We start from the raw sequence: 24,756 nt of genomic DNA, 5'->3' as shown, positions 1-24,756 counted from the left end.
CTATTTGCAAAGAACTTTAAGTCAGTACTGTTAGCGTTGTCAATATTTACAATGTTCTTTCAAATATGATATAAATTTACTCCAGTCTCTTTCGAACAGTTGGTCTTGCTGGTTTTGGATCTTCCCGGACAGTCTTGCCAGTTCTGCATATTCCATCATCTTGGTCTGCCATTCTCCTAGTTTGGTATTTCTTGTTGTTTCCATTTCCACCACAAAAGTGGTTTATTTGTCAATACATTTTGTGAGAATGTTAAGAATCCCTTTATACATACCCACCTGTTTCACAACAAAGCTACAGTTCTCAGGTTTTATCTTAGTTTTTTCCCTGGGAAACATGGTAATTACACTGGTTTGAAACTGGTTTATAGTAGTGCATTTTCACATGAAACACGTTTCATTTCCCAAAAAAGATGGACTCTGACTGACTACAGTAATGCAAATGATGCCACTTTTGAAACAGCACACAAGGTCTGCAGGTGTGAAAGCTCAGAGGGGTGGCAGAAAGAGGCAAGCCTCAAAGTGCTACTGGGAAATACTGGAATTTTAATAAAATAGTAAACTACTCAACACATTCCAGCAGAAGCCTAGGAACCTTCCTTAGGCTAATTCAGCAAATACAATTCTTACGTCCCTGAAGAAATTCTCCAGCAAAATTGTCAAGACTATTTATTAAAATTCTCTACATTTTCCAGTTCTATTTTGTGGCTTGCCTCTTCCTCCTTTTGTATTGGTGTTGCCTTTTCTTCTTCTTCCATGAAAACGTAAGACAGGAAACATCTAAAATTCCTATCTCATTGGATTTGATCTTGCAGTGGGTTCAGAATTCTGCTGGTCCTTATTAACAGGTACTATAAAAAATAGTTGCTGTCTGCCTACATCAGGAGAGGGAAGATTAGCTTCTTATCAGCTGCAAAGAGTTAATATAACATCTTGTAGCATCCAGTGGCAGTTGATGGGGAGATTGTTTCTTTTCCTGCCCACGAAGTGAGGTGCCAATACAATGAAAGAGAGCTGCTGTCCTTCTTTTCTAATCCACCCAAGCAGTGAATAAATGTCAAAAAAGTGGACAGTCTCCTTCCCCTGACCTCTCTGAATAAAAAGCACAAGTCTGACCCCCTCCTACACAAAGTACCAAGACATCATTAGCAGTTTGGTGGCACCACCAACCAGCATCAAAGGCAATTTTAAAGAACAGAGAAGAAATCTACATACATTTTTACCTGCAACATTAAGAAGGAAGCACGCCACCTCAAAGTTACCAGAAAGCGTGTTCTCCTTCATGGAGAGTACGTGTTGCGGTGAGGTCTGCTAAGCCACCCCTCTGTTACCAGGCAGGGTCTCTAAAGATGGCCTGGGGCAGTGATTGGTTCACTGGGTTGCTGGGGTAAAAGTTATGTTGCAATTTTGGTGGGAGGGGTAAAATGTTTAAATACTCTGCATGCAGCCGGGAGCTTTCTCTTTGCTGTGTGCAACGGATCACCCGCCCACCCGCCCTAAAGTAAGGGGTTGTTGCTTTGACCTTGCATGGGGGTCGCCTGCTTTGGAGCGGGGGCCTGGTAGGAATTTTGTCCATCTAGCTGATTGGCTGGGCCATTTGGTTTTTGCCTACTGCGTAGCAAATCGTCACAACTTGTAAAGTTGCGGTTAGGCATTGGTTATAAATTGGTGGAGGAGGGGTTAGGATAGGCTGGGCCTGCCCCTCCATGGTTGCTGCGGAAAGGGAATTCCGTTAAAGGAATCCTGGGGCTTGCCATCTTTTCGTCCAATCCCTGGAATGGGACTAGGGCCGGCAAGCCTTCGGGGAGCAGGCGAGTGAGAGTTGAGGGTCTGTGTCTCAGCTCCAATTCTTCCCCGACTTGCTTTCCCCCGCACTGTCTTTCGGTGGTGCCCGGAAGTCAGTTCTGTCCCCAGGCGGGGGGACAGATAGTCTTAACCAATGCCTAAACAACCACTCACGGTTTTGTATTTAAATAAAGTTGTGGCCAAAATTATGCCAAAAACCTTAAACAAAAATTAAGTGTGTGTTGTGAGTTATTTGGGGGGTGGATTGGGGAGCTCGACATGCAACTAACTGTGCCTTTCCTCAGCGCTGAACCCAAATAACCTCGACTGCAAATTTAGATACAAAAGACTCCCCATAAGATGGTATCATCTTGAGGGGAACCAAGTCATGATGCCCTCTTGCATTTGATTTATGCTTTGGAGACAAGAAGTTCCTGGAGCAAGCAAGGGAACCTTACAGCTTCTCTACATAGGAAGTCAAGAGTGCATTTCACTAGAAACTTACATGGGTTGCAAACTGGCATAGCATGCACATAAAGAATCCTCAAAACTGCAATTTGTTGAGGCCACTGAAAATTCTGCTAAGAGATCCTTAGAACCTTGCAGAGCAAAAAAGCCAGTCCAATGCACTTCGATGCTACAGAGACCTGATAAAGGGTTCTCTGGTGAGAAGGGGTGGGATCAGTCCAAGCCATTCATGGTCAGATAAGAAGAATATATCAGTATTGGGTCTGCAGGGGAAGCCAAGGGCAGAGCAATGGTAGAGAAGCAGAAAGAAGGAAGGCATCATCTTTAAGCACCCCCTGAGCCTCATTTCCCTGATGCCTCTGCTCGAATCTCAACTTCCCTTATCCCATCCTTAGTGTTTATTATACAATCAAAAGACTATGGGAAAGTGCTTCTAATGGCATATATATATGGCATTTTCCCATTCATTTTCATTGTAACATATTGCATTCACTTAATTTAAATATTATTGGCATTGCATTAACTCATTAGTTCATTCATCATCCCACTGAATTCAATAGAAGGCCTAACTAGTCTTCCACTGCCTGTAACGTCTTTGTTTTTGATCCAAGTGGCAATAAATTTGTAGACATTCTACACCCTTCCCCCCTCCCCTGGAAAATGATCTGCTACAGGTATGACAAAGGGTCTGTATCTATACGTAACTGAAAAGGGTGTTCAGCCACCCTCTGTCAACTAAAGTAAACACAGCTTTCCACTCTTATCAATTTCACTGCTCTATTTCCCTGCTCTGTTTCTCTTCCTCTCTCTTTCCACGTATCTTGTAAACCGTAATGTACACCATGTCCTAGCTTGTTTCTGCAGTGCAAAACAATTCCTCCAATGCAAAACAGTTAAAAACAAATGAACGTAGGAGCAAATAAATGCATCTTCATTCTCTCCTTGACATTCATTCACATTCACATTTGCTGATTCTGCCAGCAAAGAACAAATGAATGGGCTCATTCATTCATTTTCTAGATTAATTTCTAAAATAAGTGCGCACTAAGTCAAACTGATTTCTCCTTACACCAGACTTATGCCTCATTTATTTCATCTAGATTATATAAGCCTTCCAGAGGAGGCTGTGCATCCTTTGGGGGCCTTCGATTACTGATGCAGTGGTCCAGGGAGGGGGAAAAACATGTTTCATCCTCCTAAACCAAAACCCTCTCTTATAATAAAACTGGCAGTCCAAGATCTGCACTGATAAAGGACTCTGCCATAGCTGGGACCTTGCATACGAATCCCCAATGACCATGGTAACACTGTAGTGTGGATTCTTTCAAATTTAGAGGGGTATCCAGGGGAGAGATAATACTGGGGTTGGATCTAGTTTTGCAGGTCACCCATTGGCCTTTCCTGTTATTCTGAACCGGGTCCTTGGTTTCTCCAGGGAAAGGAGTGCAATAGCCAGGGGCTGTAGTTAAATCCATGGTAGCTGCTTAATTTTCTTTACTCACCAATCCTCAGAGAGTGGGGACTGGCAGCAATCTCCATTAGCCACACCAAAAGGAGCACCAGAGGCGCCAAGATCCCGGGCATCTTCTATAAATCCTCATGGAGCCCTGCGGTGGTCTGGGCATGACATAACTCTGCAAAAGAGAGAGAAAGAGAAAAAAAAGGTTGCTATGAAAACTCCTCCTGTCAATCACAAGAATGCCCTCTAGGCTGCAGTTCTACACTAAGGTTGCCATACGTCTGGAATTTCCCGGACATAGTCTGTATGCAGCCCTCTGGGTGAAAATCATATGGCAGCCCATGTCGGTAGTGTAGATTTTGGCTGGAAAACTCCCCGAGAAGCTTGACAACTTTTGTGTCCCGATTTTCACTTTTTGAAACATGACAACCCTATTCTACCCTGAATGCAGCTGATTCCACAGGCCAATAGGGACACATGAAGCCTTATAAAACCCTCAAATCCAAGGCAATACCTCAGTCTGAGCAATTTATATCTCACTGAGAAGCCAAGCTGTCTGCCTTGTCTCCAATGGAAATGGATCACCAGTATGCCTTTGAAGATGTCAACCACCTATGGACCTGTGGATTGTTCCTTTTTTGTCACAACCCCCCCCAAACAAATATATACACAAACACAAACTACGGCACCTAGCCATAAAGTGTATCTGAAGCCTGACACAAATTTAGAAAGGAGGCATACTCTCATGATTTGCTAAAACGATATTTTTTCACCCAAGTATTTTCAGAGTAGTGATGTTTTGGCAAGTGCAAAGTATGGGATTCTGTTTTGTGTCATTTTTACATTGTTTTATTATGTACTGCATGCTTTTTATTCTTTTGTACAGCACTCTGCAATTTTTATATATCCTAGACATATTAAGAGACACTTGAGAGTCCCATGGACTGCAAGAAGATCAGACCTATCCATTCTTAAAGAAATCCGCCCTGAGTGCTCACTGGAAGGACAGATCCTGAAGCTGAGGCTCCAATACTTTGGCTACCTCATGAGAAGAGAAGACTCCCTGGAAAAGACCCTGGTGTTGGGAAAGATGGAGGGCACAAGGAGAAGGGGACGACAGAGGACAAGATGGTTGGACAGTGTTCTCGAAGCTACCAGCATGAGTTTGACCAAAGTGTGTGAGGCAGTGGAAGACAGAAGTGCCTGGTGTGCTCTGGTCCATGGGGTCACAAAGAGTCGGACACGACTAAACGACTAAACAACAACAACAACGAGTGACCTGGATGGAGGGATGGAGATCCTCATGGACATACAGATGTTGTTGGACTCCAACTCCCAACATCCCTCTGGGTGGGGCAACATCTGGAGGGCCACAGGCTTTCCAACCTCTGCTTTAAACCTTCCTACCTCTCCACTCACCCCCAAATCTGAAATGGTGCGCTTGAATTCAAGCCATTGTTCAAGCTACCGGAATTTGTAAGGGATTGTAAACCGCCCTGTGTTCTTCGGATGAAGTGTGGCATAAAAAATTAATAAATAATCTTCATCAGATATTAAGCCAGCACCAGAGGAGACAGCTTTTGACCAAAGCATGGGCCACTCCAGTCCAAGATTGATGGGCAGGTGGAAGGAGGTGCTAATTATATCTCACATTGTGCTGGCAATTGTTGGGCTGGGCTGGAGCACAGGGTGGCACTTATGTAATTATTAAGAGCTATTTTCTTCCATTTCAGAGATGCAGCTGCAAAACTGAATAAAAGATCACAGAAAGAACTGTGGGAGGGAGAATTTGAAGAAGGGTGGTTCAGAGGAAGAGCCATGAAAAATAGAACTTGTCATATCCAGCAAATGGCAGCATAGTAAGGATGAATTATTTTCCCCATATTGGCCCTCTGGGGCATCGTATAGAATTTATCGGTCCTTCTCCACTCTTTTAAGTCATATAAACAAATTAAGAGTAATTCACACGTTCTGCATATGCAAGAGTGTGGCAAAACAATATAGACATCAAGCTCATGTTATTTTATTCGCATTTCTATCGCATGGGTTTCTTTTTTAGAAAAAATGGGGGGGGAGTAGAGATCGCTGTATGTTTTGAGTTTTTAAAAGCTCTAAGTTACTAGGGTTGAACAAACCTTCCCGAGTGTATTTTTAAAGGGTTTTATTCTTGCAAAATTTACTGGCTTCTTTTGAGAACCTGCTGATGTTTTGACTGAATGGCACATCTACAAATTCAACCCCAAATCCAATTAAGGCTAGGGGGTATCCAACCCCCCTTAACCCAAGATCTTTTAAGGTTGCAGTGCTTAAATTGTTGTCCAAAACACAACTACGCCTCCAAATTCACTCTTCTCTGAATTTTGCAATGTAGTTCTCCAACTGAAAAATACATACAAAAAAAAAAAGCACATATTGGGGGTGAACGTGCACAGAAATGCTTATATGCATGAAAATAATGTACAACATGCATTCTGTTGTGGGAGAACGCTTGCAAAAAAAAATGTGTATACGAGGTAAAACCGCTTACAGACCTGTGTATATTAGTTGTAGGAATGGGGAGAACTGAACTGAATGTTGGAAAAATGAGAAATGGAAAGAAACCAGAATAGACAGATCTATCCTTTAGTGTGATGCTGAATTGGCAAACACTTAGAAATATGGGAATGGGAAGGAGCATAGTAGACTGAGTTCAGAGGGAAAGGAAATGCAAAGGGAACAGACAGTGGCAATTACCTGAAAAAAATCGTCATAGTGGCCAATTTACAAGGCAGCATTAGTGAGACCATGTTGCTGCAGTAATATAACCAAGCAGAAAATCAGAACCTTGCTGAGAATTTAGCTTTAATAAGGTAAGTATGGAGACATGCTGCAAGTTCTGCCAGAAGACATGATAGGCAGGTTCTGTTCTAACATTAGTTGGTAGAAGATGGGATCTTTGACAATGTCAACTCTTCTCACCCTTCCTGTGGAAAAGGAGGATTCAAAATGCAGCAAATTAGGGTGCCGATTGCCACACATTCTGACTGCTCAGGGTGAAAGTGTCAGCAATAGGATGCTGACACACAGAACAACTTCTGTGAGTGAAGAGAAAGGTCCACGCGGCTGGGGTAAACATCACAGGAATGCAAGGAAGAAAAGTGGTTGTGGACTGGTAGCAGTCTGAAGAAGTAAAGAAACAGGGGGAAAGAGCCCAGGAGTGAACTGTGAGGTGGGTAGTACAGGGCTGTATAGCTTCAGGGAAGGGAATAAGGGAGAAGTAAGAATTGAGCCCTGAAATCAGCCCTGAGTGCTCACTGGAAGGACAGATCCTGAAGCTGAGGCTCCAATACTTTGGCCATCTCATGAGAAGAGAAGACTCCCTGGAAAAGACCCTGATGTTGGGAAAGATGGAGAGCACAAGGAGAAGGGGACAACAGAGGACGAGATGGTTGGACAGTGTTCTCAAAGCTACTAGCATGAATTTGACCAAATTGTGGGAGGCAGTGGAAGACAGGAGTGCCTGGCATGCTCTGGTCCATGGGGTCATGATGAGTCGGACGCGACTAAACGACTAAACAAAAGAATCGAGGGGAAAGTATAAGTGGAGATGTTGGGATAGCTCTCAGAAAAGGCCTAGGGTAGGATGTACTGTGTGCCTTTAGCCATGAAGCTAAAGAGGCTGTCATGCTGGAGTTGGAGCTTGAATTTCATATAATGATTTGCACTAACCAAACAACTGTTTGATCGCAGGCCTCCAGCAACAAAGAGATCCTGTAAATAAATACACCCTTTGGGCATGTTTCACAATGAGCTTGATAAATGGGAGAAGTGCATGCTGGTCAGAAAATCAGGAGCAGGGGACTGAATTAAGGGTGTAAAGGTACAAAATGGATGGTTTGGAAGAGGCGGACAGAAGAGAGTCTGTGCGAACAGCCACCAGAAGTTGCCTGACAGCCAGAAAATCCCCTCAGATGCCGACTTTAGCTGCGAGAGCCCAAGAACAGCTGTGCTGTCCTGGGGCAGCAGTGATGATAAATGAGGCAGAAGGAGGAGAGAGAAATCAAAGAGGACCCTGGAAAGTGTCGGTAACTGCAGCTGAGCAGCCAGTCAGTGTACAGCCGAGGAAATGCAGAAGAAGGACAGATTTCCATTTGAGCAGTTGATTAGTGTCTTATCTACTCAGGGCTGAACCTGTACCTGCCAAATCACCTTTGGCTTAGTGGCAGTCATTTAGCTCCACCAGCCAAAATAGAAAAATATGCATAGGCTTAATTTTTTAAGTGTTTTTTTTTACACATGCATGGAAGTTGTGTTCTCATACCAGGAAGTCATTTTCTCAGACCCAGGAAATCTGACTTATCATTATCATTGCCCGATCTTCTCTCTCTCACACACAAACACACAGTCTCTCACACTCACAACATCAAACACTACTGAAGCCCACCACCACAGACTTAAGAGCTAAGAGGGTGTTTGTTGTTTGCCTAAGAATACAAATGAAAAATGTCATAGCCCTAAAATAAGCCCAGTGGTTCAAAACATACCAGAGTATCTGCAGACTGAGAAATATCAGGGTGTGCACTGCAGGAGGCCTTAGTGCTTATGCACAAGTAGGTTTGTCGCAGAAAGAATGACTTGTTTGGGATATCTAGAGGAATAAGATGGGATTAGACACTCTAACCACTACCGCCCAGGTTGAAATAGAGCTTTGGAAGAAACATTTATGCCTCTTAGCTGCCCAGTTAGTGAAAGTAATTCTTTGATGGTCACTCAACAATTCAATTATCCTTCCTGCTCTTTCAAGACAAGATATGCACTGCCTTTCAGTACACAAGGGACTGTACAGCTGCATTGTGCTCCAGCAGCAACTAAGTCCATATATGAACCATTGTAACAATGCATCTGATTCCCTAGATGAGAATCATGCAGACACATCTACCCCAAGAGATTCATGAAATACTCTCTCTTACCGGAGTTGTGAGCTGTTCTGAAGCTCTGCATTTTTTTATTTTACCAAATCTTGTGAGATTTCTTTGGCAGACATGAAATCAAAGCATAAGAATTTATTCTCACTTTCCTGCTCTAAATATCCAGGCCTGAGGATTTATTGTAAAGTTGTAAAGCTCCTTACAGGAGTTGGTTCAATAAAAGAGACACAATTTCATCTGTTCGATGCGGCCAATCCCCAATGTTAGCTGAATTTCCTCTCCCATCCCCATGCCCCAGCATTACAGTGTAATTAAGGGGTGGGTAAATTGTTAAGCACAGAGAGTGAAATGTGTGTTGGGAGGGGCTACTCTGCTAATTTGCATGTTTTAATTACATGTAATTAACTTAATATGCATATAATTTTCAGGACTGTGGTAGGTGCCAAGCCACAGCTGGTTATCGCTTTATGCTTACTCTTAAACTGTGAAACCCAGTGATAAAAAACCCTTTTTATTCTTTGTAGCGGAAAGCAAGGCTTTCAAAAATAATGAGCCTTCAAAAATGTAATCGTTGTGGATTTTGACTTATCTACTTATCTCTACCAAACTGTTGCTTCATCATCTAAGTTGGATGGTGCCTGGGAAAAGGGCTTTCTTGGTTGAGGGTGATACGTACTTGTGGAATTCACTCTCTAGGGAGGCTTTCTAAATTGTTGAGTTTTGTTCCAGGCAAAGACCTTTTTCTTTATTACTCTGTCAGGTTTTTAAAGATTAAAACTGTTTTAACTCCTCATAACTACGGGGACAGACTGTGCCTGTTTGGAAGCCCAAAACCTTTCACCCCAAGCGTACAGCAACACAAGGAAGCTTCTGAACCAGGTATTCCATTTGCATTTTGGCAGGTGGAAGATTCTGAGATCTGTGAGGAGAAACCCAATGTTCAGCCTGAAATACCATTTGGACAATACAGTGGTACCTCTGGTTGTGAACGGGATCCATTCCGGAGGCCCATTCACAACATGAAAAGCCCGCAACCTGAAGTGCTGTATCTGTGCATGTGTGAAGCACGATTTAGTGCTTCTGCGCATGCACGAGCGGCGAAACCCAGAAGTAACCCTTTCCAGTACTTCCGGGGTGCCGCGAGACGCAACCTGAAAAAGCGTATCATGAAACAAACGTAACTGTAGTCTTTTACTGGTCTGTTACACAGCTGCTGAAAAAGTTATTGGTGAGGAATGGGAAGATGAGGCTTAATCTATCGCAGGCCCTGCTGACACTCACTCTAGGGTAGGTTTCCAACCTTTTTGAGTCCACAGCTCCCTTAACCAACTACATTCTTTCTTTGGGGCTCAGGAGCCCAGTTTTGTCACCCTTGCTTGCAGAGCTGGCAGCCTCTCACCCTTTTTCAAACACCCTCCCTTGTGGAGGCCTCCTCTCCTCACCCCTCTCCTTAGGAATCCCTGGTCTCTCAGCAGCCCCCACCCCACCCCAAAGAGAGGTGCCGCCCAGAGGCATCATTCACTTGTAGAGCTTATAGCCAGGGCTGCTGCAATAAACAGCTGTGTAAGCCCTTGGGAGTCAGAGACGCAAGACAGTATCAGAGGAGGGAGGGAAGGAAAGAGGGCCAGGGACCAGTGTGGCCTTGTGACACCCCTGACCATCATTCAAGGCACCCCAGGGTGCCACAGCACACTGGTTGAAAACCACCGTATAGGGAGATGGTGGAGCAGCAGGGGCTGTTGCAAAGCGGCTCAGTTGGTCCTCCCAACTGCTTGTGCAATATCTCATCCTGCCCTGTTCTCAGCAGATTCTTAGCTGGACAGCTCCTCTGTTGCCTCAACCACCTTAGTGTATGCGCTATACCTTTAAAGGACATTTGAAGCACATTTGTTCCCTCAAATAATTCTGGGCACTGTAGTTGGTTACTGGCTGCTGGGAATTTTGAGGGCTTGGAAAGAATGCAATTCAAATGTTCTTTAAAGGTGCAGCGCATACACAGCCTTAGATTCTCTCATTTGGCCTCTATATCCTCACCTTCCACACCTGTGCATCTTCTGCCATGATGCCTCTTCCCTATGCTTAAAAAAATAAATAAAACCTCTGAAATTCTCCAGTGAGTTTTGTTTTTTGAAAGACAAGAAAACTACCACTTTTTGATCAACCTGGCATAGTTTTATGATATAAGCAACATTAACAGAACATGGTTATAGGCCTCCGAGGACACATGACAACTTGTGGAGAGGTACCTTTGTTTAAAGCTGAAATGATTTAAAAGTTAAATGTAATTAAATAGACATTTTGTGCTGCTGCTGCTGGGTGTGGGTGGGATTGTTGCTCCTTGTATAAATAAGTGAAAGCAATGAAATATTTGGGGTAGGGGAGTACTGATGAAGTCACAAAAATGGAAGTGGGGTTGAGAATTACTTAGTTAATTGCATTCATATCCTGCATTTTCTCCAGGGAGGTAAAGGTGGTATGTGAGGTTCTCCCCCCTCCTCATTTAATTGAATAATTAGCTGGTTCTAATTGCAAATCATTGGGTTCTTAGGTTACTGGATCTAGATCACAGGAGTGTGAACACGCAGACTCCTATGACAGGGCACAGTGGGCTCAGAAACTTTAAGTTCACAGAAAGTTGGTTACTGCCAAGTGCTTGCAAAGCTGAATCAAGTTATGGAACAACATATCATTTGACGGCTTTGAGCAGTTATTTCAGAACTTTCCGCGTTATTGACAAAACAGCAGGATCGAGTCAGAATTTACTGGCACTGGCATGATGGCAAGAGACACACAGAGCGAGCTATTACAGTGCATGCACACACATACACACAAAATCGATTTCTAACACCCTCTCAGGAGAGCAATTTTACAAACCCTGATACCCACTGACAGTCATGCATTAACTCTCTCTAATGTCCTTAGGGGCCTCTGTGCACCTTCTCAGAGACATCCAGTCACTGAGTTGTATCCAATGCTCATCCTCCTCGGAGCAGACCTATTGACATTAATAGACAGGGCTAACTTAGGTCTATTAATTTCAATAGGGACCACTCTAAGTTATTTGGAGATAATCCACTGAAAACAGAGGCAAAGCTCCGCTATTCATGGATTTGCTGGTTGCATGAAATACTGGGGGGGGGGGGGGAGTAAAGGAGGCTTGATCCCCTTTGCCTTTTGATGTGGTTCCTTTAGCTACTATTTAAAAATCAGGCTACGGGGAGGATCACAATTTAGCTAAAATGAGAATAAGTCACCAATCAGGGTGTGTGCAATTAATTACACCTTAAATGGATGTTGCATCCTGCCTTTCCTTAGGAAAAAAAAAAATCAAAGACAATGAAATTCCATTTAACACTGAGTGGAAGCTGAGACAAAACCCCATCCAAATAAAAGCTTTTTCCACAAAACAGTAGAAGGAAAAGCACTTTAGCCAATTGAAAACCAGGTGGGAGAATAGGGGCTCCCCTACCTCTTTCCCCCATAACTCGGAAATTGATCTGCTGTTCTGTGGTTTCCACTGTTGCACATTTTAAGTGGGCAAGCTGCTCTCCTGTCCTTATTTATCCTATATCTCTATGACGGACAAGCAGAATATAAAATCAATTTTTATCTGCATGTAAAAATCTCTTCCATACTTCACTTTGAATATTATTGTCATTATTAATCACATGTATTGCAGCTTTAAGGCACTATTTATTTATATATAAAGCTTCTTCTTAACTTCTGTGTACAATATTCAAAGTGGCGTCCCATAAAACCAAGAATTAAAATGACTTAGGGCAGCATTCAGCAGCAGCAGCAGCAGCAAAACTCCCATTTAAAATCTTGCATGACTCACTCATGAAGATGTACTATCTTAAAAGCCTACTTCAGCTAGTTCAGTGTTGTCTACAGTGACTGACAGTGGCTCTCCGGGGTTTCCAATTGGTGGGGAGGTGTCTCTCCTAGCCCTACCAGGATATGTCCAGGAATTGAATCTGGGACCTTCTGCTTGTAAGACAGATGCTCTACCACTGAGCAAACGGCCCTTTCTCATTGGAGCAGTGGGCGTTTTTTAATTGCCTGGATTCCAACTCCACCCAGTCCTCCTAAAATCCTTTCTTCACTTCCCATCTGATTCATGTCACCAGTCTGTGACACCTTTTAAGTAATGCCAGCAGCTCCTTGTAGCAGGACCAAGTCCCCCAGAAAAGATGTCATGATTGCCACCATGTGCCAAATATTTTTTGGGGGTGGGGTGGGGTGGAATCAGAAGAGCTGATTGTCAGAAGAACAGTCCTGCCAAAGGAATGCAGAGAGACAAGGGCCTCTGTCCCCAGCATGCCCAACAGAAGGAACTGGGAAAGAGGAATCCAATCCCATTGCGTTGTCTGGACTCACCAGTGTCCACCTCTTTAATATCTTCCTTTGCTAATGTCCCAGCCACCCTTAATGGCATAATCTACATTTCCATAATGACTTACAGACCCCTGCTCAGGAGAATATGAAGACCGCTTCTTCCAAGAAAATTGGTGCATGTGTCTTTTACCAGTTTAAGAAAAGCCTGAGTGGATGCAGTGGGAGAGCCAAGTTATTTGAAAGCTGGTTGCTCCCTTGAGTATGACAGCATCACCCCTTCCCCCTGCCCATCAGTCCAGAGCAGCATGGCCAGGGGAAAGATCCTGCATATACTCCTCCAAGTTGGGAAAGTAAAAAAAAAAAAAAAAAAAAAAAAAAAACCAAATGACTTTGGGGTCATCTGTTTTTTATTTATTGAATTTATAAAATTTCTATTCTGCCCTTGATCCAAATACATCAAAGAGGGAATGGAGCTATAACAGAGCAGGGGTAGCTACCATAGTGGCCACAACACGCTGTGGAATGATGTGAATACTGCACATGAGGATGCCTCTATCTTTACCATTCTAAAGCATACAAATACTCCTGCCTTTTAATTCTAAATCAGTCAAATTCACAAGGGACGTGCCTATTAGACTCAACAGCTATTAGAAACAATAAATTGCATCCAATGTCGTACTAAGTAGCTGCCCCATCGATGCAAGGATTTAGGCTTATGCAAGAAGATTCCTCCTACCCTCTCCTTTTCATGGCCATGCCCTGCAACCTCCCCAAGCCCAAATCAAAATTGGGGGAATGGGGGGGGGAGTGCCATTGCACAAGCATAAATCCTTGCAGTATTAGGATGGCTACTTAGAGCTACACTGGATATAAGCCAGTAGGAACAGGAAGAAGCTGCCTTGGACTGATTCAGACCCATTGGTCCATCTAGTTCTGTATTGTCTGACTGGCAGTGATTGTCTGGGGTTTAATGCAATAGACATTCCCAGTCCTACCTGGAGAAGCTGGGGACTGAACCTGGAACGTTTGCATGCAAAGCAGGTGCTCTACCACTGAACTATGGCCCTTCCCCAATGGAGTGCCTAGATGGAACCCCCATGTTCTAGCAGTATAACACTGAATGCCAGAAGTTGGGGACCTTCATGCCCAGGGGACATCTGGCTGACCATTGTTGGAGACCAAATGCAGTAATAGACAGACCTTTGGATTGATCCAGCAAGTCAGAACTTAACATTTCATAGAAAGGATTTCCAGCTCAGAGCATATGATTGCTATGCAGTCTTGACCCCTAATGCCAAGAAACTAGCAACTGCTTTACTTGGCTCAATCACAAAGAAGTGCAACATGGGCAGAAGAAACTTCCCATTAGCAGATTCCACCTGACATCTTAAAAAAAATTTTTTTAATAAGGAACTAATCCCACTCTGGGCAGGATTGTCATTCTACCTGCTGTGCCAGCTGGAAAAAAAAGCAATGGAGATATATGGGCAAAACCAGAGGCATTGACCCCAGAGAGAGAGGCCTCAATGCCTTCCAGTTAAGATGCCATTCCAGTGGTAAAAAAATGCTGGGAAATTTAGAAGGTGGACGGGCAGGGAAGGAGATGCTGCTTAAGTGCTGGCAGGCCAAAGTAACACAAAAATGATGGAACATCAGCCTCCTGGAGGGTAACAGCAGGTTTATGATTAACCAGAACATGGAGCACAGGAGGAAAGCTACATTCACCTAACATAGCCTCCTCCTCCATGACGAGAAAACAGCCCCCTGACACTTTGACTTATGTATGAACCAAAAGGCGAAAAGAAAGAAAGAAATCCTGAAACATCAGAGAGAGAATGCATTCCACTTAAAGCACTGGCCTTCAGCTGGAGAATGCTCTCCTGTTTTACTTTATTATGATTATTAGAAGCAAGTCAGGGAAATATAAACAAAAGAATGCAATTCTAAAGCATTCTCCAATGGCTTGATTCATGTTTTGTTTCATAATCACCGCCACCCCATGCATTAACATATTTTAAGTAGGTCATTATATCTGCCAGCCAGCCAGCTTTTACTGGCATATCTGACATTTTAAAAATATAGTTTATGCTGGTGTTTTTTGTTTAGGCTGCTTACTGCCTTGCGATGTTTTGCATGAAAGTGGGACTTATAAATGTTTAAATAAATATTGTTCCCATTTTGCAGGGCAGAGAAGGTGAGGCTGAGAACAGGAGTGGCTTGATGGAAGAGTGAATTCATGGCAGAAGGAAATTTGAAGCAACTTCCTGATTTGTAGATGATATTTTTTTTTCAGTCCACCAGGCTGTACACATCAGCTGTCATTTTAGATCTGGTGCAGATACCCACCTCACGCTTCCGCAGCTGAGGCCCAGATTAAGATAGGCCCTATCATTGGGCAGAGCGAAGCAGCCACCTCAGGCACCTAACATCTGCTGTCATGAAAGGTCAGAAAATGGTTAATTATTTTATGTATTACTATTGTGCTTTTACTTTCAGTGTGTGTGGGGGGGGTGAGGAATAGCTGAGGGATTTTCAGACTCTGCTGCCAAAATAACATGATTGGCCTTAGGCACTACACACCTTGGCTTGTGGGAAGTGGGGAGGTGGGGCTTAATTTGCCACTTTGCCTCAGGCAGGAAAAGAAACCCTCACAAGCCAGCTTTGCTCTGCATACTTTGAAGATCCTAGCACAAGAACACCAGTTTTGCCTAAATGAAAAAAGTTATTAATTCTTCTAGAACTTTTGTTTGATTGAAGCTGTCTCCTCAGTCTACTACCCCACCCTACCTAGAAGGAACTCCAAGTAATAGACACACATGCACATACATGATAGGCACTCAGTGCTAACAAATGCCAGAAGGCTTAGGATGCTGGTCAGTAATCCAGTTTTGCTGGAGGAAGCCCTTGAGATGGAAACATGCAAGTCCTCATTCCCCTAGTACTCTTATTTTGGTTCAGGGTTGGCAATTTGGTGGCCAGGCATCCTGTCTCTAGAGCCTAGACTGGCTCTAGCTGCTCATCCATAACTGAGAGTCCATGTTACAGGTAGGTAGTCGTGCTGGACTGCCGTAGTTGAAGCAAAATAAAAAAATTCCTTCCAGTAGCACTTTGGAGACCAGCTAAGTTTGTTATTGGCATGAGCTTTCGTATGCATGCACACTTCTTCAGATACACCCTTGCTTTTTCCTGTAAGACCAATTGCAGTCATTAACAGTCGTCAACAGTCCATGGTCTTCTCGGCTGCAGTGATGCCATGCTACTCCTTTGACCTGCATCCCAATTAAGACAAAGATGGAGAAGAAGGTGCTTTCCCAGCCATCACCCGTAACTTCTTAAGACAGCTTTGAGAACTACCACGTGGCTGCATGATCTGGCAGAGGCTTCTCTCATCATGGCAGCGTTAGCCGTTAAAAGGCTTTTTTCATGTGCTTAGCTATGGAAAATACAAAGGGACGGGAGAACATATAAAATGAGGAGGCAACAGACTCTCCCTCACTTTGCACCATGAAATAATTTTGACGGCATGTTTAGACATTTTTAAAGCGAGATTGCTTCCTTGGGGGGGAGAGGCTGCTTTGAGGAAGAAGAAGGAAAATACTGCTGCATATTTAACGTGATCCGCTTTGTTGTGCTACAGAACATTCTTCCCAATTTATGCTGTAGCTACTTTGTGAGATCTTGAGATATTTGTGCCGTAGTTGTTATTCATTTCGGCAGAAGCTCACGACGGAAGATGCTGTTAAGGTGGGGAAATGGGGCATGCGCTAATGCTGATACTTCAGTCTATGTTCCTGAAAGCATCCCTGAACACCAGATACATCATCTTATGCCTTGCTGGGTGCTCTTTGCAACAATAATATTCCTAGAAAATAGGCCTCCCGCTCTCTCTTGCAGAATTATTTGGACTGTGCGACTATGCAAGCACTTTCCAATAGCCTTATTGAGGGGCGGGGCAGGGGCAAATCAAAACATTACCTTCATTCTATAAAGCCCTTAATCGTCTGGGACCTGCTAGGAATATAAGAAAATGGCCATATATAGCAGAGACAAAGCACTGGCCCAACCAGCTCAGTATCACCTACTGAAGGAAGGCTGAAAAACCATACAGGGGTCCTTCTCAACCTACTCAGATATACCAGAAATTGAATGTGGGGGTTTTGCATGCAGAACACGTGCTCTGCCTCTTCTTCTGACTCATTTTCTTAGCAGGAACTCACAAGGGAAAGGAGGTGGGATAGCACCATGGACAGCACCGTTGAGCCGAAGTAAACTCTTGTAAGTTTCTTCCTGTGGTCCACTTTGCCAAAGCTCCACACACACACCCTTGACCTAAAGACTGTGGCCCTGGCCTGCAGACAATGTCTTCTTTGCCTTCTTGTGTCCTCCTGCCTGGCACGCTCCCTGTCTCATTGGAGAGGTGTGATGGCACAAGAAGCACTTGATTCCTCTCATGAGGCAGGCTCAAGTGATGGTATCCAGTGGAGTCCTGACTCAGGCCATTGGCCTCAGGTTTCATGAGCTTTGGGCTCTGTTGGGACTGAAAGCAGCATCAGGAACGCAGTCTGGTTCCCCAGTCAGTGATACAGCTGATTGCTCCTCTTCTGAGTTTGAGGCCAGGACGCTACTGAGCTACATAGCAGGTCATTTCACGAATGTCCACATTGATCTGCCTCAGAATCTCACTCTGATGGGACATCTGTTGTGCCTCTCCCTTCCGCTCTGACATTACAACTTTTGGCCTCCAAAGCCACAAATTTACCACCTGCCACAGTGTTGCTCTTTGGTGTGTTTGGATTTTTAGTGATGTTTTTATTACTGATGTTTTCAATGCTTTTATATCTTTGTCTGCTGCTCTGTTTGATTATTGTGGTTTAAAAATTTAATGTATTTTATACTTTTTGATTGTGAATTGCCTTGAACTTTTATAAAGAAAGGTGTAGTAGACATATTTTTAGCCTTCTGAGGCTTTCAACTCTGCCTGCTGCACTGTTGGGACATTCAGCAGATAAGTATGAGAGGGAATATTGCAGTACTCAGATTGTGGAATGGCATTCTGAAGAGGAAATGCCATGGTCCTATTGGAGAAATGCACAGAAAATAATGTTGTTTCAGCTCCCATTCAGAGCAAAGGTCTCTGAATATGACTTTTGCTATGCTTTTACTATAGCTTCCCTTTTTGTTGCTTTGGTTACTGAGTACATGTTAATGTAGAAAAACGGAGCATATAAAATCATATAAATAAATGCATAAATATCCATCCTCCAGCATTTAGTCTAAAAGTTCCCCATGAGAACTTTTCTGCAGTAGCATTTGTATACCAAGTTTTGGAAAAAAGGGGAGATCTAGAGGCATTCTAAAATTCCATTTGAACATTCACTTTTTGAGATAGATTTCCAAGCCAGAGATTAGAATGAATCCCCGAGATAATGCATTCCAAGCACTCTGAACATTTGAAGTGTGCTATATAAAACTTAATTGTTGTTATTAAAAAATATATAGCAAGCTCAGTCATGCATATCTTCAATCTTTATTTTTTTCAGCTTCTTCTTGTTGCAATCTTATCCCCACTCCACATTATTTTCCATGTTGTAGACCAGGACCTGGAAACTTTTGCATTAGAATAAAAACATACTGTGGTAGGATGCCGTGGACTCCTGGCAAGGACAGGGGAGACCTTTGACCATCTCAGCAACTGAGGCAACCCTTCCACCTGGCTTCTTCAGAGGGAGAGGAAAGTCGAATAACTCCTTCCATCAGCTTGGCAGGGACCAGCTGTCATTCTGCTCCTCCCTTCCTAGCCTCATGTAGAGAGGCCAAGTCACCTAAATTTATTTTCCTCTACCCAGCCTGACACTTTTCAGTTGTGTCTACTAATTTGTAAAGCTATCATTTTAAACAGTGAACCATCTTGAGTACTTTGGCAGAAAGACAGCATGCAAATGCAGCAAATGAGCACCCCAAGGGATGAAGAATGTTCCATTTATCAACATCTTCAAATATTGACGATTCCTCCCTAGAAACTCCCTCCACTCCTCTGACATACAGCCTTGGCCATCACACCAGTCCCAGAGGCAGCAGGAGACATTCCAGCCTCACTGAGAAAATGCCTCCAAAGCAAAACACTGGCCTTTTATCAGACGACTGCCCATCCCCATTTTTTGTTGAACATTAAGCTATTTTTCTTATTCTTGATGAAGAAGAGAAGAAGAGTTTGGATTTGATATCCCGCTTTATCACTACCCGAAGGAGTCTCAAAGCGGCTAACATTCTCCTTTCCCTTCCTCCTCCACAACAAACACTCTGTGAGGTGAGTGGGGCTGAGAGACTTCATAGAAGTGTGACTAGCCCAAGGTTACCAAGCAGCTGCATGTGGAGGAGCGGAGACGTGAACCCGGTTCACCAGATTACGGGTCTATCGCTCTTAACCACTACACCACACTGGCTCTCCAGTGGACTATGCTATATAACAACACTGAACTTTTCGTTTTGGACTTATCTGCTCTTTGGCCTATGCCCTGCTGGGTAGTCCTAGCCTTGCTTTCAGTTCCCACAGTGAGCTGTCCCTGGGACTGATTCTGGAAAAATACTCAAGGCCTGCTTGTTAGGCCTACTGTTGCTTTGGCTTCCAACAGTGAGCTGTCCATGGTGCTGAAGCTGAGCTAATGCTACATTTTCTTCTCTGCACCTTTGCCTACCTAGTTCTTCTACATATGAACCCTCACCCCCCCCCCCTTGCTTCCTCCCAGCTTCTGATTTTGAGTGGCAGGCTGCTCCTGAACATGGATGTTTCAAACTTCCCACAATTTATTTAATTAAACTATTTACCATCTGGACTATGGTGGCAAACAAGGAAACCACCATAAAACCACAACACAATTGTTGTTGAGGCTGCTGCTTTTCCCATGTATGCATGGAAGACCTGTCACTTTTGTATGACTGAACTAAGTTAAGAGGCACATTGGCTGCCTCACCTACCACTACCACACAGCATCCAGAAGACTATCCATGAGTGAATGTGGCTCTTGGGCTGATAACATTTCCACCTCCCAGTTCTTGCCTATGCCAGATGCATGGCTAGCAGCCAATGATGGAAGCATCTTCCATGAGTTTGTGGAATACCTCCACCATCAGAGGCAGTAATACTTCTGAACACCAATTTGCTAGAAACCACAGGAGGGGAGAGTGCTCTTGTACTTGGGCGCTGCTTGCAGGCTTCCCATTGGCATCTGGTTGGCCACAGTGAGGGACATGGGTGGCGCTGTGGGTTGAACCACAGAGCCTAGAACTTGCCGATCAGAAGGTCGGTGGTTCGAATCCCCATGACGGGGTGAGCTCCCATTGCTTGGTCCCAACTCCTGCCAACCTAGCAGTTCGAAAACACATTGAAGTGCAAGTAGATAAATAGGTACTGCTCTGGCGGGAAGGTAAACGGCGTTTCCGTGCACTGCCCTGGTTCGCCAGAAGTGGCTTCGTCATGCTGGCCACATGACTCGGAAGCTGTACGCCGGCTCCCTCGGCCAATAAAACGAGATGAGTGAACAAACCCCAGAGTTGGTTACGACTGGACCTAATGGTCAGGGGTCCCTTTATTTTCACTGGCCACAGTGAAAATAAGATGCTGGGCTACAAGGGCCACTGACCTGATTCAGCTCGGCTCTTCTTATGTTCTCATTTACAACCATCTAGACTAATGGCCACCCCCACATTTCATGGCATCAAAGTTCCATGTTGATTGTGATTGTATGAAGAGTACTGCAAAATGCCTACACCCCACCCCTACAGGCTTTTCACTGGGTGCTTTGATGAGGCCTCAGATATCCTATTGAGATTCAGGAGGGAAAATACCAGACACAGGCACTTGATTTTGACGGATTGCAAGAGGAAGTGTAAGCAAGAAAATGCAGTTCGAGCAAAGATGGTAACTCTCTCACCGCTGAAACAACAAATTTAACAACTGCAGTGTGGAAAGGATTCCAGCTAAACTGTCAGGAAAAATCAGTAAATACCTTTTAAAGAGCTTCTCCCCCTCCTCCCCCTCAGCCTCCAGGTGGATGTAATGAATGATTTCTCATTGCAGAATCATGTCTGGAGATAAGGTTGGATTTAAGTAAGACTGGGAAGAAGGGAAAGGAAACGAATGAACAAAAAACAAATACCGGATGGGTAGTTTCCAAACTATTTATTTCTGGAGATGGGTAGCAACATTAGACAGGCAGAGCTAAAGAACATAACAGCAGCCTGCTGAATCAGGCCGTCTCACCTTACATTCTTTTCTTGCAGTGGCCAACCAGATGCCTGCACCCCAAAAAAGCAGAAAGCAGGACCTGGATGCAACAGTAATCTCCCCTTCTGTGGTATCCAGAAACTGGTATCCAGAAGCATTACTGCCTCCGACTGTGGAGGCAGAGAAAAGTCATTGTAGCTAGTAGCCATTGATGGCTTTCTCCTCGATACTTAACTTTGAGAGGATACAGAAGATGCTAAAGTTGGCCTTCAGGAACTAATGACGGGCATAAAATGACTTGAAACTCCTCTCTACCTTCTTGTGCCCTAACATGACCAAGTCACAGAACCTAGAGTTGGATGGATGGTGTTATGCAGATAGGAGAAGGCATGGGTCTCAACGGCTCCCGCAAAACTGTGTGGCATGCAATGAATGGGTTGCAAAGTGGTGAGAATATTGGTGGCACAATATCTATTTCACCCACCCCCCAATAAATTTTGCCCCTTCTAGAAATTGTTTTGCTAAAAACCAAAATGCATGTAGGGGTCAATCAACTCTCTCTCTCTCTCTCTCTCTCTCTCTCTCACACACACACACACACACACACACACACAACATCTGCTTCCCACTGCTCCACAGGAAGACAGTCCAATCTGCACCTGAGTAGCTTCATGGACAAATGCGTGGAGGATAAGGCTACAAACAGCTACTAACCAGGATGGTTATGTTCTACCTCCATTGCCAGAGGTAGCATGCCTCTAAATGCTGGTTGCTGGGAATCACACCTGTGGAGACTGCTTTGGCAGTCAGGTCCTGGTATCAGGCTTCTTTTCCACAGGAACCTGATTGGCTGCTGTGGGAACAGGATGCTGGACCAAATGGGCCACTTTTTATGTTCATTCTGTACAATGTGCAGATCCTCTCACCATCCCTCTTATTCAAGGGGAACATATTCTAGTATCCAAAAAAAGTCTACCCAGGAAGCTGGCACATGTGTCTACTGGGCACCTATGACCAAGAAAGAACTTTTGGGAATAACACATCGAGGAAGAATCACACCTTCTCTTATAGCCACCTCTGGTGTGGACCAAAGCAACATACACTCCTAAAACAACACCAAAAGCTCTTGACTAGGAAGCTCGAGGTGTAGGAGAATGTTCCATAACAAATTAGGATTGGTTTTAATCCATGCCAGGAATGGGTTTAAAAATTAGGCTGTGGAACTCACTGCCCCAAAAGTGCAGAACAGAAACTGGCCTCCACTGGAATTAGGTGATGGCAGAATGTGTGCATCTCCAAACTAATGTACAACCTAGATGGCATCTATATTGGATTTGAATTGATTTTGTGTTGTTGGTGTTTTAATTATTTTTAAAATGGTTTTCATATATGTAATTGTTTAAACTATTTTTAAAATATATGCAGTCATTCTCTATATGTGTGTGTATACACACACACACACATACACATCCTTTATACATACATACATACATACATACATACATATAACCTATATATGTTTATATAGAATATTGTAAATTACTTTGAGATATGTAAACGAATCCCCATTTCTTTGGTTCATTTCAATGACCTTTTTTTTACTTAGGATGCTGGGTGAAATCTTCCTTAGGCAAAAAGTTCCAGTTAATTAGTCCCACTTACCACCTGCATGGAGAGTCTGCTGCAAGATTGCTCAAGGTCACAGTGACTGTGCAGAAATCCAATCATTAGTGGCATGATCTCCCAGTGTACACACCCTCTAGTGCTGGGGAAAATAAGCCTCATGCCTTTATTAGCTAAAGGGGTGGGGAAAATCTACCCTTCTGTACCCAGGCTTTTCTGAATAAAAACTGGCCTTTAGCCTGGGTCTAAGGGTTCCCATTTGGATGAAAGACTGTGTTGCAGCAACCATGTATGCCTGGACACAGCTAGCCGATGGGTCTGGGATTCTAATGGTATGAGGCAATCTAGCTTTTTAAAAGAATTTTGGTCTGTGCCTGAATTCCCAAAGGTGTGTTTCTTATGTTTACAAACTGCAATTTTTAAGGCAAAGGGGTTCTGTTTGGCTTTGTGATCGCTTACTAAAATATTTGCATTTATTTATTTGCAGGTTTGGCTTCTTAACAGTAAGCTTTTGGCTCCAAGTACCCGGTGCCTGGCCGCTGGCAGGGGTGAGATAAATATAAAATATATATAAGGGAAATCTCACAAAAAGTTAGGGTTCCAGGTGGAGAAATCGAAGTTGGAAACAGAACTGTTAGAACCTAAGACCAAGGTACTTTCAAGAATGTATAACTTGCTGTTAAAATGGAACACACAAGATGAAATGGTCAAATCGGCTATGATAAAGTGGGCACAGGATATTGGGCATAACATTATGTTTGAGGACTGGGAAAGGTTGTGGACCACTGGGCTGAACTTCACTGCATGTAATGCTTTGAAGGAAAATGTAATGAAAATGATATATAGGTGGTACATGACCCCAGTTAAACTTGCTAAGATATATCATTTGTCTGATAACAAATGTTAGAAATGTAAAGAAAATGAAGGTACATTCTTTCACCTCTGGTGGACCTGCCCTAGGGTGAAGGCCTTCTGGGAAATGATATATAATGAGCTGAAAAAGGTATTTAAGTATACCTTCACCAAGAAACCAGAGGCCTTCCTTCTGGGTATTGTCGGCCAGAAGGTCTTAAAGAAGGACCGAACATTTTTTATGTATGCAACAACGGCAGCAAGGATACTCATCGCTAAGAACTGGAAAACTCAAGATCTACCCACACTGGAAGAGTGGCAGATGCAACTGATGGACTATATGGAACTGGCCGAGATGACTGGCAGAATCCGAGACCTGGGAGAGGAGAGGGTTGAAGAAGACTGGAAGAAATTCAAGATTTATTTAAAAAAAACATTGTAAATTGGTTGAATGTTAAGAAAGGATGCTAGATCATAAATAATTGTGCACCACTAAACTAGAGGGAACTAAAATGACAAGTAAGTTGAGGAAAAATTATAAACCTATTGGAGAATTAACAGATTAGAGTTAAATGAATGTGATACAAGATTGTAAACAAGATGATAACTTGCAGGCAAGAATTGACAATGATGCAAGTGGGAGCGGGAGACGTGAGGGAGTCCAAAGAAGTTACGAAAATATGTTATGATATATGTTATACTTTTTTATTTTTGCATTTATGTTTAAAAACTTTAATAAAATATATTTAAAATATATATATAAGGGAAATCTCATCCACACATTCCATTTCAATATATACAGGGTGCAACATGGGAAGTGATATATAAATGAAAATCATCATGGTTGTCCTTATTGTCTACTAGTATTATTTCATGAAATAAACAGGGGTTCCCAGCCCAAAGTGAAACTTCATATTCACCAGAGACTGGAGAGAAAGAGAAAGAGAGAGAAATAAATAGATGCTTATATGCACACAAACACACACTATACACGCATTACTCATCCCTGGTACTATTTGTCACTTCCTCCTCCCCATTTGCCTTTTGGGGGTGCTGTGTAAAAAAATAATAAAATGCTAATCTGAATTTCTAGAACTGTCATT

At 43.4% G+C, this 24,756-nt stretch overlaps 1 protein-coding gene across 4 annotated transcripts in view; it reads right to left on the bottom strand.

Moving 5' to 3' along the window:
* Positions 1-24,756, bottom strand: part of GRIK4 (glutamate ionotropic receptor kainate type subunit 4) — a 476,479-nt gene that overhangs the window by 302,657 nt on the left and 149,066 nt on the right. For all 4 annotated transcript variants that reach the window (XM_083713950.1, XM_083713948.1, XM_083713951.1 and 1 more), the window contains exon 2: positions 3,753-3,884. In XM_083713950.1, coding sequence (XP_083570076.1) covers positions 3,753-3,834 — 82 coding nt within the window. In that variant the 5' untranslated portion in view covers positions 3,835-3,884. The remainder of the gene's footprint in view (positions 1-3,752; positions 3,885-24,756) is intronic.

Source organism: Podarcis gaigeae (genome assembly GCF_964106915.1).
Source record: "Podarcis gaigeae genome assembly, chromosome: 15".
In the NCBI taxonomy this organism is placed as follows: domain Eukaryota; kingdom Metazoa; phylum Chordata; class Lepidosauria; order Squamata; family Lacertidae; genus Podarcis; species Podarcis gaigeae.
This window is presented reverse-complemented; position numbering and strand designations above follow the sequence as displayed.